At 39.5% G+C, this 16931-nt stretch overlaps 1 protein-coding gene across 2 annotated transcripts in view; it reads right to left on the bottom strand.

The window, feature by feature from the left end:
- Hif1a (hypoxia inducible factor 1 subunit alpha) overlaps window positions 1–6737 on the bottom strand; it is a 57293-nt gene extending 50556 nt beyond the window's left edge. Inside the window, exon 1 of one of the 2 annotated variants that reach the window (XM_004837433.4) lies at window positions 6326–6737. In XM_004837433.4, coding sequence (XP_004837490.1) covers window positions 6326–6360 — 35 coding nt within the window. In that variant the 5' untranslated portion in view covers window positions 6361–6737. 2 annotated transcript variants of the gene reach the window in all.
- Window positions 6738–16931: the final 10194 nt, after the last annotated feature.

Raw genomic sequence — 16931 nt, 5'->3', positions numbered from 1 at the left:
TCCAGTGCACTTCATGCTTTTAATCAAGAAGAAATATTGCCTCTATACTGCCACTACAGTGTCTAAAATACTACTGTGAACACATAAAGCAGGAAATGCTCAAAGAAAGTAAAAAAGAAATAAAAGTATGCAGACTTGTATAATTTTAGCTTATAAACACACATGTATGTGCACATATAAAAAAGACAAGAGGCCGGGGATTTAGCTCAGTGGTTCCAGCACCTGCCTCACAAGTGCAAGGTCCCGAGTTCGATCCCCAGTATCAAAAACAAAAAGACAAGAAAAGAAATACAGTAACATGTTAACAGGAGTTATCTCTAAGTGGCAGAATTACATGCACATTTTTCTAGTTACTTATCATTAAATAAATTATGGTATAGCCAACACTAAGGAATATTAAGTAGTAAAGAAAATGAAGTAGCTCTTATATTAATGAAAGACAGCCAATTTATAATGTTAAATGCAAATGGATTAAATGAGATAATATATGTAAAACACTCAGATCCAGGCAGAACAAACATATTCTAAATTATGTAAATTAATAAATTAGGTACAGGAAAAGACTCCATGAGCGACACAGTAAGCTGTTTAGGGTAGTAACTTGATCAAGTAGGTAGGGGTGACTGTGATGGTAGTGGTAAAAGGGGCTTTCCAATATTTACTCAACACTTATTTATGGTTTTAACAATTTCTGTAATGAAAACAGATATATGTATTATTTGTATAATTTTTAAAAAGAAAAAATATTTACATAATCAGTAAAGCAGTGTTAAACTATTTTTTTTCATAATACTACAAACAGGAATGCATGTAACTCACTCATATTTAAATCACATTCTCTGGGAAAGGCCAGACTGCAGTCAAGTCATAGGAAACCTAATGGCCAGGTTTGAAGTATACCTAATTTTCCAAGAATTTTATAATATTCTTATTTTAGTACAACAGAGTTGAACCAGGTACCTTCCTTAAGGATATAACAGTATGATAACTTATGGCCTCTAACAATAAACTTGGATTTATAATTATTTGTGCCATGGCTGAGTCAGTAGACTAAAGTTTTGAAGAACATTTATATCTTAGTCATTGTTATACCACCTACACCAACTACCTACACAACAACATTTATCATTTATACTGTATTTGTGTCACATACTGTTGTAAGGAACACACACACACACATTCAGTCCTCATAACATAGGAAATGGATGCTCAGGGAAGTTAATTATTTTACCCAGGGGTACACAGTGGAATCTGACAGTCAGGCTCCAGAGGGTGTGGTCTTCTACACTATGAGCTAGCAGCTTTATCACACATATTTAATAAAAGTTTGCTAAAGACGAAACAAGAGTGAAGATATTTCCACACATTTACCTAGGAGATTTTCCATAGTCATACACAAATTTTTTTAAGTTCAGTGAATATTCAGAACTGAAAGGCACTTTTAACACACCTTAAAGGATGCTGAGTTACTTTCAAAGTTAAGTACATGTTACATAGCTATATATTTACTAACAAAATATGTTCTGTAGCCTGGCTAATACTATAAATTTCAAAAAGGTGTCAAATAATTAAAACTCAAGATTGATGAAAATTCTAAAGTAAGCACAAACATTCCAAATCAAAAAATTCTCATGAAAAGTTGGGCAAGGAGCAAAGGACAATGTAGACTTTTAAAAAAACAAAAAAGCATCCTTTATAAACCTTAAAATTTCTGCATTCTCTTTGTTCTCCAGCTAGTCAATTGTTCATTCAAATACTAAAAGTTCACTGTGTGCCAGTATTCCTTTTAATATCACAAATTTCAAATTCAATTTATTTGGAATTTTGTCCATTGAAACATTATCCAATTTTATTATGGAAAATGGAAGGAGAGATCACTTTAAAGAAATTTGCTTAGCATCTGAATGTAAAAGCTTCATTAAGAACAAATATACAGCCCAACCCTAAAAGACTTCAATCTTTTGCCTTTCAGCTTTATTGATTTTTACCATAAAACTTAATTTTTTTAGTTGAAAAAATATTCTCACAAACTATTCAAAAAAGGAGACAAATACAAGAACACTTGACACTGAGTGAAAATTGCAATATTAACGAGTACTTTTTATTTGTCTAAATATAGTGTCTTTCAAGACAATAGAAGAATTAAAATTGTTAAGTACTTTTTATTTGCCTAAATATATTGTGACTTTCAAAACAAGAGATTTAAAATTATGTTAGGCTCCATCACTACATTTTCCCACCCATAAGACAGTAAATTTTCAAAATCATACCTTGAAATAATCTTTGTTTAGTATTACAATCTGAAACACTCAAATGACAATAGAAATCTCTAGAACAACTAAAAGATAACATCTTGGGGATGGTTTTTAATCTCTGAAAACAAAATTACTAAGTAAATGGGGCTTTATCGACAAAAGAACAAGTATACACTATTCTATATTAAGTTTTTCTGAAAACATAACTAGGATATTACATCTTTTTAAATCACTAGAAAAGTTCTCATTTTAAAGGTACTTAATGTAATTTCTGTCAAAGGTTCCACTGGCAAACTGGTTCATTCTCCCCCAACCCCTTCTCCTTCTCCCTCTCTCCTTCTCTCTTTCTCTGGCAGTTAAGCATCAAGTTAGTTCCAAAGTAAATTAAAATCAATTTCTGGATATAAAATTAGTCCAACAACATATTTAAATTCAGATTCTTTTCTCCTGGTTGTGAGACAGACCTATATTAACAATCTTACATAAGAGATATAGTTTTTCAATTATCTACATTTTCAAAAATTATACTTGAAAAGGCATTTATAAACAAGCACAGTAATTTAACTCAATCTTTCACATCATCCACAGTTTACTTCAACATTGAACATCATAAACTATTTTAAGTTCTTTAAAAAGTGAAAAGACTTAGCCCCCTCAGCCTCCTACACAGCATTCTTGACACACAGCAACAGAATATAACCACAAAATCTAAGATGAGCCCAGACACCATTAGAACCACAAAGACAACAGAGGTTAACAGGTACAAAAATCAGATATTCTAACTGCACAAGGTGCTTTGTACTGAACCATAGGAGTGAAAAGCAACAATTTAAAACAACTTGATTGTTCAGTAAGCACATACATGTACAATGCACTAATATATTTCATACAAATTGAACCACAAGTCAGACCAAAAATACAAGCTTGAAACCTTGCCTTGAGATGGAAGCCAATAGTCTTGACTTAAGAAGTTCGTAAGCAAAGGATGGTTTTTCTACCAATGCAGGTGCTTCAATGGCAGTATTTTCTCAACTCATGTTCAATAAGAATATTTATAAAATTGTCTAAATTTTGGCATCAGAACAAAAATATGTTTTAAGTTACTGCCAGTCCCAAAACTGCAATGCCTTACACATATCTTCCTGAAATGAGCTGCATGACTAGTATATATGTTCATGACTCTAGAATCCACAGTAAATTTAAAATAGCCTATTTATTTATGTTATTTTATGTTAAATCTATTACATACTGGGTGAGGGACTGTAAAGAGGGGTCCCAGAGTAGATTAGATGCTGAAGAAATATAACTGATGCTAGATGATAAGATGACCCAGGGATGTACTGCTTTAAAAAGAAAGAGCCCCTTTTCAAGCTCTGAATCCACTATTAAAGCTAAGTCCTTTCGCTTTTAGGATACCTAGGACAGATGCTTGAAGGCAGAAGAGAAAGCTGAAGAAATATGTGGAAGGATTTACAAAAAAAGAGCTTTAAGCACAGTGGAAGTCTAGAGTAGAACTTCTACAAATAACACCTATCTTTAAAAACGCACTGTTATCAGGACTCCTACTCCAGGCATTGGCCAAAATGATTTAAACGCATCATCTCATCTAACCTCCACAGTAACTGTTAAGATGTTTATTATTAACATTGTTTCAAATGGAGGGAATACACTCCTGAGATATCAGCAGGAGACTGGCACTCCTAACTAAAGAGGTGTCTGCTACCACATCCTCCGCACTAAACCACGAGACAAGCTAATTCTTCGAACTAGGAGAAAAACTAAAGTGCAACAAGAAAAAAGTTTACTAATAAACTAGAGAGGTTCTTTTAGTGGACAAAGTTAAAGAAATTCTAAATTAAAGAACTATTCTCAGAATTTTTTTACTTTAATGATCCAATAACTATCTGCTCAGGGAAACTTTGAGGGATTTTAGCCTGAAGCTTGAAACAGAACAATGAACCACATGACATTCCTTCAAAATATAAAAATGTAGGGCCCAGGATTTAGCTCAGTGGTTCTGCCACCCGCCACACAAGCGCAAGGACCTGAGTTCGATCCCCAGTACCAATATATATATATATTTATATATAAATAATATATATAAATATATGTAATATATATAAATAAATGTATATGCATGTGCTATTAAATGAGTCCAGCTCCAAATACTAAGGAACCAACAAGAAATGCCTTATGTTAAATCTATTACACGTTCTATTCTGATTCCTTCCAATTCTTCATTTTGGGTTTTCTAGACCTTCTTTTAAAGACAAAATTGATTCCCCTCTCCCTACTTTGAGAGCTCACTTAAAATGGGAAAACTGCAAGAAGATCCCCATCCCTTTATTTTAATTATCTTTCAGAAACACTTTAATGTATCTATAATCAAGAGCATTTAAAGATTGTTGAATAACCACTTACTGTTTATATTTTTTAACTTATATTAAAAAGTCTATAGTAAGAAATATAATCCCATCTGATCCAAGATTACTAAATTTTCCAATGAGAAAAACTCAAATAACAGATAGGACTGAGGAAAATCCAAAAACTCATTTAGCGCTGGGGCTGATGCACTGTAGCTAATTCATTTATTTTAAAGCTTCTCTTCATACCCTTAAATGCTGAACAGCAAAGAAATGAATTTAATATTGTATATGAAAAGTGACCGGTGTGTAACAATGCACTGCATTAAGCACACTTCAGCTTATAAGGATAAAAACTGTCACTACACAAAGGTAAACTGCCTTGGGTTTACAATGTAGCAGGCTCATCTTTTCATCAAGAGCGTTGTAATCACTTCTACAAAATTAACTGCAACTAATTCTCTTAACTCTTGGAATTAGGTCTAGACCTATCTGCTCACTTTTTAAATTTTATAAGTGTTTTCTTCAGTATATAGAAACTGAGAATTTAACCTTCTATTGACTAAGGACCCAGACAAGGGATCCACAAGACAGCAAGAATATGAACAAGTTTATCTTCTGCTGATACTGATAAAGGAAATTAATCTCTCCCAGAAGAATGGAAGGCCTTAACAATAAACCTAGCCTACTAACCACAACTCTTACCAGAAATCTTCAATCTCTTAAAATTATTTTCTCAAGGTTAAAATATTAGATAACATTGTGTGTTGGGGACTGGTGGGAGGTGTCACTCTAAATACCACTGACTCGAATCATAATACATAACCCTGAATGTGATTATCAGACTCAAACTTTAAGGTGTTTTATAAACTTGCATTAAGTTCTAACAATGATTTTTTATTCGGATATACGTTCAATACACTTCAATTCAGGAAAGCGAGACAGTTCTGAACATTTTACTACACCACTTTACTGCAGCATCACGATTGCTCTAATTACATACTTTCTTCCCAATCTCATTAAAATTGCTTGCCTAAGCTTAACTACATTTTCACTAAGATCTTTCGAAGGATGAATGAAACATATATTCATTTACAGCGTCTGGGCTCGTGACAGGTGATACAAACCTAAGTGCCCAATTCTGAAGTTCTGTTTAAAATGTTGCTATTTCCCTACACCAAAACTAGACAAGTTTTTGTTTTTAAAATTTTTTTCAAGGCGACTAAAACAAAACGAAACAAAATCCGCACGTGCAAACCGAAAAGTTAGCATCTGAAGGCCGTCGCGGGCGATCCCTAAGGCACAAAGGCAGAGACACCGAGCCGGGCTGGCCCAGAGCGCCCAGAGCGCGCGAGCCCCGGGCCGGAGCGGAGGCCGAGCCCACAGCACAGCCGCCCGGGGCCGCGTTTCCAAGGGGCCCGGAGGCCGGGGGCGGGAAGGAGCGGAAGCGGGGCGCCCACGGCGGCGGCGGCGCCCGGCGGGCTCGGCTCCTCCCGGGAGGCGGCTCCGGGAGGCCGGGCCGGGTGGCGGCGGCCGGGGCGCGGAGCGGGGCGGACCCGGGCCGAGGGCACTGTGCTGGCGTCGCCCACCCCCTCGGCAAGATGGCGACGTGGACGGCGGGGCGCCCGGCCCGCGAGGCTGGGGGAGGCGAGGGACACGCGCCGAGACAAAAAGGCCGGGCCGGGGCGCGGGGCGGACGGGGCTTACTTTTTCTTGTCGCTCGCGCCACCGGGGCCCTCCATGGCGAGCTGGTGCCCACGACGCGTTCCCGGCCGGCGGCCGCAGGCTCGCTCGGGCCTACCGCTGCTCCCTCCCCACGCGGAGGGCCGAGGGGCGCGAGTTCGGCGCTGGCGGGCGAGGCGGGAAGGCGCTCCAAGGGCCCAGAGGCGGGAGCCGGCAGCGCGTTCGCGGGCAGGGGCCCGGGGCCGGCGCGAGCCTCTCCCGGGGGATGGCTGTCAGGGCCGGGCCCGACGGTCCCCGAAGCGGCAGCGAAGGAGGCGGAGGTGGCGGCGCGGACGGCCCTCCTCGCGTGCCCTCAGACGAGGCGGCTCTGCGCTGGGGGAGCTGAGGCAGCGGCAGGGGGCGGGCAAGGGCGGAGGCGCGCTCGGGCGCGCGGGGCGGGAGGGGGGGCGCGCCGGCCCAGCCAGCATGGCGCGCGCCCGCAGACCCGCCTCACCTGAGGGGGAGGCGGGTACCCAGACAGCCAATGGCTAGCGACGCAGGCGGCCGGGCCCCACCCCAGCCCACGTTGCCCTCTGCCAATCAGGAGGCGCTCAGCTGAGGCACAGCTGGGACGCTCGGCGGTGCTCACGTGCTCGTTTGTGTCTGCCCGGGGAGTGCAGGGAAAGGGGAGAGGGCTGAGGCTGGTCCGGGGACCCTGCGCCTCCTCCTTCTGGGGAGCGCGGGCCGGCTTTGGGGGGCGCTGCTGAGAAGGGACTCGGCGGCCGAGCCCCACGCCTGCCTCCCGGTTTCCTCTCTCCGCACGGTCCCGGCGGTCTCCGGGCTCCGGAGCCCCTGGGGACAAAGCAGCCCTTGCCCGCCGCGCGGAGCCCCTCGCGCCCGCCCTCCTCGCCAGGTGCCCGGCCGAGCCGCCCGCTGAGGCCTGGGTCCGCCGAGCTTTTCGGTGCCGAAGTTCCGCGACGGAGAAGATCCAAGGAAAAGTATAAAATATGTTCCTGTAGCTATAAACCTTTCACGGGAACTAGTTGAAATTGCAGGAAAGTCCTAGAATCTGAAACTACCTTAAGCTTTTAATATAGACAGAAATGACTTTAATAAGTTGTGGAAATAAACCTGAAATTTAGGGAAAGAATTGGAAAAATGGCTTCAGAGAGACTTTTATTTGCCGCTTTTAAAACCACTAAAGACACTCTTACATGAATTCAGACAAGGAGCGACACCAGCTTTGGTTGGGGCCTTACCTCTCCAGGGTGTAGACTGGAGGGAGGAGGATTCTCCAAACCATCCCCAGACCAGGGCCAGGCTGCCCAACAGGAGTGAACTGGATGTGGTAGCCAGTAAAGCGTATTTCCTAGCTCGATTTTGGAAAGTACTTAACTTACTTTTCTCTGGACGCACAAGTTTTAGACCTGTCAGTCTTTAAAAACATAAAAACTTATTTGAGCCCAACTAAGAAGCCCTGCTTGACACTAGATTCTTTTTTGTGGGGTGGGGGTGGGGTCCTATTATTGTTGAAAGATTAAAGGAAGGGAATTCCAACTTTGGAGTTTTATTCTAGTACAGTTTGAGCAATGGCCGGTCAACTTTAGTTTTGCACCATACGGTGGTCTACATTGCAAACTGGGAAACAGAAATACTACTTCAAGGTCCATCAAACACCATTTCAGTTTGCAAAAAGGTAAACACATTTGTGCGTGTGTATGTGTGTCTAAAGAGACCCCTACTTTTGAAAAAATAGCATAGGGTTACCCAACTGGTGTCCTTAGCATTTTGTCATTGGTTTTATATTTGACTTAGAAACAGATGATAACTATATTTTATTGTTAGTGTTGTACAGATAATCTCAATACTTATTATGATGCTTTGACTTACAGTTTTTATATTTTACTTGACATTTTACTTCTCATCTTTACCTATTTAGTATATTGCTACCATCTAAACTTGGATTATATATTAAGGTGGCTATATGTAGTGGATTTACATTACATTCCAGAATAAAGATAATGGCCTACAGAACATACCACCCACCTCTATTATAACAACCATCAAGGCATAGAGCACCCCTTTTGAACTGATCAGTAGATCCATGAAGTTATGATTACAGGTTGATTTTAATGATATTTTTGTGTTTCAGACCTATAACATTAAATGGTATGTATTCTCCAAAAGGACCGCAGCAAATATCTGAAAAGAGAAGGAATCAAAACAAATTAATCGTCTTTTCTTTTGCATTGTGGAAAAGAAATTAAACTTTTTGACGTAACACTCTGAAAATGCAGTGTTAAGAACAGTAGCTCCAGAATCAAGAGTGAGCTTGAATACAGCAAAATAACCTTCTGTGCCTCAATTTATTCACTTATAAAATGGAAAAATAGTATTTATGTCATGGAATTATGAATGATTGACATAATATATATAAAGCACTTGGGGCAATACATGGCACATAGGAAGCAGTCAATAAATGTTGCTGGTCTTGTTTTCATTATTCTTATTATTATCCCTGTATTAGTCACCTTTCTGTTGCTAGGACAAAATGCTTGACATACATAACTTAAAGGGTTATTTTGACGCAGGGTTTAAGAAGTTTCAGTACGTGGTCAGTTGGCTCCAAGGCAGAAACTCATGGTAGAAGGAATGTCAGAGCAAAGCTGCTTTCCTAATGGCAGCTGAGAAACAGAGAGGGGAGAGAGAGAGAGAGAGACCGCGCCTGGGGACAGGGTGTACCCTTCTGGGTTACATCCCCAGTGTCCTGTTTCTTCCAACCAGGTCCCACCACCAAACAGCACATTCATCTATGAACTCATCTGTGCATTAATCCACTGATGAGATTAGTACTTGCATAACCTAATCATCTTCCAATTCCCCACCCCTATACACATGAGCTTTATGGGGAATATTTTTATTTAAACCATAGCATTCTAACCCTGACACCAAAAGGCTCATGTTCATCTCATTATAAAAAAAGGATTTGGTACATCTCCAAGAATCTCAAAAGTCTCATTTCCAGAATTGCTCAAACGTGCAAGCCAAAATTCTCTTCTGAGATTTAAGGCAACTCTTAGCTATGAGTTTCTATAAAAACAAACAAAAAAGTTTAAAAATCCCGAGCTACATAGGCGCAGAACAGATATTCCTGAAAGGGAGAAATAGGGGAATAGAAGGAAATCAAACCAAAGAAAGTCCAAAACCCAGTAGGGCAGACATTAAGCTGTGTAGCTCTGTGTCTAGCATCCAGGTCACATGGTGGCGTGATGTGAACCCCAAAGGGCTTGGTCAGTCCCAGCCATGGGCATAGCTGGTTGCAGTTCACATGGCCTCTCTTGGGCTGGCTTTGCTTACTACCTGCAGCTTTCCTTGACAGATATTCCTTGTTCCTGGGATCTACAACTTCTCAAGAGTCTCCAATGCAGCTTTGACTTCACTCTCACAGCTTCATGCATTGTCCTTTCAGGGGGCTCACAACAGGGACTCTGATCCAGTCCCATGTTCCCTAGCTTCCCAGACTTTCCTTTGAAATCTAAGTGGCAGCCTCTATGACTCCACAACTCTTGCATTCTGCATGCCTGCAAAACCACCATCACATGGGAAACACTAAAATCTGACACTAGTGCAAGAAGTAGCTGGGCTTTCTTGGACCATGGCTGTAGTGACATCTGACTGTCAGGAGGCTATATTTGGGAAAACATTTCCCTTGGTGGGCCCAAGTGAGCAGAGCACCCTGGGGCTCTCTTCTCAAAGGAAAATCCTTCAAACACTATATATATATATATATACACATACACCCTTGAGCCTGTGATAGGTGAGATCTAGTCAATTCCTAAGGTGCATCCAAGATGTCTTCCCTATTATACCAGTGCAAAGTACTTGCCTTCATTTTAATGGCACTAATTTCTTCAGCAGCCATACTTTCTTTGGCCCCAGGTTTACTTGCATGTCTTTTCTGGCCAAACTGTTAAGTTTTTTAAATCCTCCTCTGTTTTTTGTTCCTGATTCTCACTGTAAATCTGGCTAAAGGCAGCCAGGAATACTCATGCCACTTCCTGAACATTTTGCTATCTTGAAATTTCTTCCATCAGATCTGTAGAGAACAGGGAAAGTGGACATTACCAGAACCCCTGCAGTGAGTCCTGGTCTCCTGTGAGCCATGACAGCACAAGGTGAATTAATGAATAAAGATAGGAAATGAGACTTAGAGAAGAAGCTGAGCTTTTGGCCTGATCAGTGCTGCTCTGGGCAGCAAAGACGAAGGCACTCCAAGCTTGCCACATCTTTATTCCGTACATCAGGAGTAACAGATGGCTCAGAGGACAGCAATAATCCTAGGACAATGAGGAACTTATGCTGGTGAAATCTTTCTCTTACTACTCGGTTCTCAAGGAACCAGGATGTCTTCAGCTGATGAAATCATGCCTTGGAGTGTCACACCATCATGGGACTATTGAGGTTTTGGCTGTGACTGGAAGCAAAACTGGAGTTATATCTTGACATGTCATAGCCAGCCTCTTGGCAGGAAAACTCAGCCTAATCATAATTTAATTGTGAAATGATTTTTGCCCAAAATTATGTAAAATTGCTCCTGACACAGACCAATTGCTCTATTACCTTTAAACTCAGCCTTAGGCAAAGTTTTAGGGCATGGACAAAACGTAGACCAGTTCTTTGCCAGAATTTAACATGAATGGCCTCTAGTGCAATTACCATTAAATTGCGATTTCCATCTGAAATCTCATGAACACGTTCTTTATTGTCCACATTTCTATCAGTATTCCTGATCTTCTGAGCTCCCACCAGAATTAGCCATCAAGCTCTTCTTATAGCCTTCTAGGCTTTCTCTACCCTAGTTCTCCAAACTTTTTCAAATTCTTCCTGAAAATCAATTCTAAAGACTTCTGAAGCACATGGTCAAGTATAATCACAGCAGTGACCCCACTTCTGGTACTATTTTTTGTGTGTTAGTCACTTTTCTGTAGCTAGGATAAAATAACTGACATACACAACCTAAAGGAGAAAGGGTTTATTTTGGCTCCTGGTTTCAGAGGTTTCAGTCTATGGTCAGCTGATTCTGAGGCAGAAACTCATAGCAGAAGGGCATGTCAAAGGAAAGCTGCTCACCTTGTGTCAGCTAGGATGCAGAGTGAAAATGGAAGAGCGAGACAGAGAGGAAAAGCCTGGGGAAAGGATATACTCTTCTAGGTTGACCTACTTTCTCCAACTAGGCCTTACATTTTAATAGCACATTCACCTATGAACACACCCATGGACTAATTTCCATAATCCAATCACCTTCAGAAAGCCCCACCTCTGAAATCCTGAGTATTTTGGGAGACGTTTTTGATCCACACCATAATGATCCCCAATTTTGTGCCTCTGCTAGCAGTAATTACTTGGGCTTTACTATAGTTTAGCCAAGTTTAACTCTTCAAGAACTCCAATCATATTAGAATAAATCCACCTATATTCTCTATTTTCAGCATTGGAACTGCCCAGGGCATTCCCGCCCTGACATGTGAGGATAGTTGCAGAGATAGTCAATGATTTCCTGTTTCATAATATTTATAAGTATTTCTCTCTGGCCAGTGATTATAACCATGGTATATAATGTTTATAATATCAAAAGATGAGCATTTTATAATAGCAAATCTAAGTCACTTAAATTTTTTTAACATTTAAAAAGGCCTAAACAGAATAACTCAAATTTACCTTTCCAAAAAAGTGTAAAATACATTTTATGTGTGTGTAACTTGGTATACAACCACTGATTTTATGTAATTACAAAGGAACCATATAATATTCCACAATTGAAGTAATTGTGTTAAATACCAAAATCCTAAAAAGCAAGATTTCCCATGTGATAAAATTTTAAATCACTTTTTTTGCCAACCTTCTACTAATAAATACATTTAGGTTATTACTATATATGTATATCTTGATCAGCAATCTTATTTAATCACATTTTAGTTTTGGGGGGAGGAGGGGGGGACCGGGAATCAAACTCAGGACCTTGTGGTTTCAAGGCAAGCAGCGGAACCACTGAGCTAAATCCCTGGCCCCCACATTTTAATTTTTATAAGTGTCCAAGGTTCATCCCAACTCACTTTGCAGAACTTTCTTTCTTTCTTTCTTTCTTTTTTTTTTTTTGGTACCGGGGATTGAACTCAGGACGTGCTTGCAAGGCAGGTGCTGGAACCACTGAGCTAAATCCCTGGCCCTAGAACTTTCTTTTCTTTCTTTCTTTCTTTTACTGAGGCAGGGACTCACTATGTAGTTCAGACTGGCCTTGAACTCAGTATGTAGCCCAGGTTGACCTCAAACACAGCAATCCTCCTGCCTCAGCTTCCCAGATGCTGGGATTATAGGCATATCCCTGAGTCTTGCAGAACTTTCTAAGTTGTCTAGAAGATTACAGTAAGACCTTGAATTGTGATTACTTGTTCTGCAAGATAAGCCAACATTTCTAATAAATTTTAACTGATAAAGAAGCAATCTCTTCCAATGTGAGTAGTACATGATGCTGAACGTAACATGATCATAACTGAGCCAATGGTTCCCCCCAGTGTGGGATTGTGGGTGATAGTCTCCCAACAGCAAGAGGTAATAGAAGAGATCTGGTTTGCAGAAGAGGAGGAAAAAAAAAAGCACAGGAATCCCTTACTTGAAATGAGATTAGGAAGGTATATAAAATGTGGGAAGCTGCAAAATTTTGTAGAAACGCACCACCTAAATAAGGCTGTAGCAGTGTGAGCGATGAATCCTTTTAATGATATTGCAATGCCACATTTCTGTGAAATTCTCAAAAGGAGAAACAAAAGCAAGTGTCACTGGAGCTTCCTTATTAAAGTTGCATGAAAAGAAAATAACTCCATTGAGCCAATAGGTAGAAGTGATTCTGTTGGTGATGATGAAAGTCATCCTACAGAATAACCCTCCTCTCTCTTGTCTTCCTCATACCAGCCATGAAAGTTTTCAAAGGTTAAGTGCAGGTCAATTTGTTTATTTTTCTTTATATCGTGTATTTTCTTTATTATTTTGCATTATATTACAGAATTGTAATCATTTTCATATGAATACTTTTGGGTTGCAGGATGAATCATCTATTTCCGTTATATCTTATGGGGAAATTGATATGCAAGTATTTTGGATTACAAACATGTTTCTGGAATGAATTATGCTTGTAAACCAAGGTTTTATTGTAGTTGCAAATGACTCCATTAATCCCTAACCCATAATTACTTGGATAATGAGCAGTGATTGAGAAGAAGGCAAGGTAAAACTTGAATTTTGGATTACTACTAAAAAACATGGAACATTGGGCTTTTTAAAAGTGAAACGCAGGCAGGGTGTGGCAGTCCATACCTGAAATCCCAGCACTTTGGGAGGCTGAGGCAGGAGAATCAAAAGCTCAAGCGCACCCTGGGCAATTTAGTGACTTAGGAAGACCCTATCTCATCTGTGAAGGCCCTGAGTTCAATTTATAGTTTCAAACAAATTTTTTTGGAGGGAAACACACTGGATGCACACAATTTAAAGTATATCAGACTACAGAAGATCTAGCTTTCAATAAGTGATTCTTGGCTTATTTTTGCACTTAGCCCTTTTCTTTATCTTCTTCAGCCTACTCATAACAAGAACAATTTTTAAAAAAGTGCTTATAAAAGAAAGTGCTTAGGAAATACATTGCAAACCTTTATTTTCCTTTTGATAATTAAAACAAAATAAATATGTATATGTTTATGGAGTTTATGGAGAATAGTAATAGACTGAAAACTGACACTAGCACTTTTCAATTATGATAGATATTTTCAGCATGAATTTACAAAGAAATGTCAAGGAGTTTTCAGCTCCTTTTCTTCCTCTCTTCCTTCCTTTCCTCCTTTTCTCTCTCTGTCTCTGTCTCTCTCTCTTTCTTTCTTTCTTTTTTATTTTTCCTCAGTCCTCTAGTTGAACGCTGAGTGACACCCCCAGCCCTTATTGGATTTCAAGACAAGGTCTCCCTAAGCCCCAGGCTGTTCTCTAACTTGCCATCCCCCCCCCCCCCCAGAATGCTGGGATTACAGGCGAGCACCACCACACCTGCTGGGGCCTCCAGGTTTTTGTCCCACATGTAAAAAGCTTGGAATTGTTACTCCTGCGTTCTTGTAACAAACTAAACAAAACTAAACAAACTGAAAATCTACAAAGTCTCCTGAGATGTGTCGGTGAAATGAAGTCACAGTGGAAACTGTTGACTAGAGAGATGAGAGAGGAAGGGGGAGGGGGAGGGGGGAGGGGGGGGAGAGAGAGAGAGAGAGAGAGAGAGAGAGAGAATGAATATGAGTTACAGTTTACCAGGAATGCTTGACACTGTAATTGAGGAACGGCTGGAATCTTAGTGTAGGACAAGCCTTAGGATCTCAACTATTCCCTTGAATTTTTCTTTTATTTTGTTTTTAACTTTCTTGAGTCTACCTCTTGGAATGGCTATCATATTCTTATTTATTCTTATTTGAAATAAAATTGCCTTTAAAATGTTCATCAACAGACTGGTCATAACCCAGGAAAGAATGAATAGGCTTGAAGAGGTGTCAGTGCAACTTCTAAAACTGAGATGCAAAGAAAATAAAAAATAGAAAAGATAAAATAACCAAGACTGAGTGTGGAACAGTTACAAAAAGTATAACCTAACTATAATGGCACTACCACAGGAGACAGTATAGAGGAAAGAAAAAATATTTTAAGAAGCAATGGCTGAGAATTTTCCAAGATTAATGATAAATACCAAGCATAGATCCAGGATTCTCAGAGAAAGCAATGAGGATAAATAGCAAAAAATCTACACCAAGGCAGAGGATGATTAACTGCAGAAAACAAAACACAGACAAAATCTTGAAAGAAGGGCCTGGATATTAACAAGGGAGTATGGGAGGGAATACCTTACTTATTGAGGAGAAAGGATAACAATTACACCAAACTTCTTTTCAGAAACCATCCAGGCAAGAAGTGAGTGGAGTAAAATATCCAAAACATTGAGAAAAAAAGAACCCTAAAAATCTGTGCTTAGTGAAATTATCTTTCAAAAGAGTAAAAGTATGTTTCTTTATTCAAAAGTAACTCTGAAAGTCTTTCTTCAAAAGAAAGCTTGAAAGACTTTCTTAGACAAATAAAATATACAATTTGTTGCCAGTAGACCTGCCTTATAAGAAATGTTAGAAGTTCTTCAGAGAGCAGGAAAATAATATAGATCAGAAATTTGAAACTATATAAAGAAAGGAAAAAAACGTAGACGGAACAAATTAAGAGACTATGAAACTCTTACTCTTGTTCTAACATATAACAGTTTGTGAAGAAAAAAATAATAGAAAAATGTTTTCTGGATTCTAGCTTACATAAAAGTGGAACAAGTGATAGCAATGTTAAATGGATGGAAAAAAGGAACTGGAGGCACTATTACAAGTACTTGCACCCCCAGTGAGGCAGTATAAGATTATTTGAAAGTGGACTTAGATTAGTCATAAATGTATACTGCGAACCCTTGGGAAACCACTAATTTTTTTAAAAGTAGAGTTGATATGCTACAGAAGAGAGAAAATAGAATAATGCAGAATGTTCTAATAAAACCGAAGACATCTTGCTAATATTAAATCTTCCTATCCATTAGTGAAAATATCTCCATTCATTTAGGTTTTCTTTCAGTTCTTTCATCAGAATTTTGTAATTTTCCTCTAGGTTTTATACATATTTTGTTAGATTTATTTTCTAAGTTTTTCTCTCTTTTGAGGGTGTTAATATAAATAATATTGTGTTTTTGACTCAAATTCCAATTGCTCATTGCTATATACTAGAAAGAGATTATTACATATTAACCATGCATTCTGCTTGCTTTCTTTCTTTCTTTCTTTCTTTCTTTCTTTCTTTCAGGAGTCTTTTTGTTTTATTGTTTTCATGTTTTGGAATTTTCTTTGTTGCCCTGTCCATTGCTGCTAATCCTCTCCTCCTCCTCCTCCTCCTCCTCCTCCTTCTTCCTTCCCACTCCTTTTCTACCTTCTTTGGTTATATGTATTTTATATTAAGTATTCATTCTACTATGATCCAGACACATAATTTCTGTTTAATGTGCAGGTTTTTGTGCAGCAGCAGAATGTAAGCTTCTTATGGCCAGGAACATTTTTATTTTGGCAACTGTATACTCTGGGACTAGTGCCCAGAACACAAAAACAATCATTTCTTGAGTACCTGCTGTGTTCTAAGCACCATGCTATGCATTTGAGAGATGCTCTTTCATTTAAGCATCATGACAACCCTACAAGGTAGGAATTTTCAGGATCGTATTGTGCACCAGTAAGATAACAATTAAAGAGGTACAAGTAACAAGTCAGAAAGCTAGCAGGATGTGGAAACAGGATTGGAGGCCACATCTTCCTCTGGGCAACTCAAACTGTTATAATTGTGTGTAACTGACAGCTATGGAATGTGGGGATAGGGAGGAAAAATAGTTCATCTTCTTAGAACACCAATTTCAGAACAAGAGAAAGCTAAGTGATATAACCATGTGTGTAATGCATTTGGTTAAAAACACTTCAAATATAGCAAATGAGCAAATATAGAAAAGTTCTCCTGGCCTCCCTTGCTTCTTTCTGCTCTCTAGAGGTATCTACTA

This window comes from Heterocephalus glaber, unplaced genomic scaffold, assembly GCF_053883595.1.
Source record: "Heterocephalus glaber isolate CG9 unplaced genomic scaffold, H.glaber_assembly_v1.0 deba00001608, whole genome shotgun sequence".
NCBI lineage: Eukaryota > Metazoa > Chordata > Mammalia > Rodentia > Bathyergidae > Heterocephalus > Heterocephalus glaber.
The sequence above is the reverse complement of the archived record's forward strand: the minus strand, read 5'-3'. Positions and strand labels throughout refer to the sequence as shown.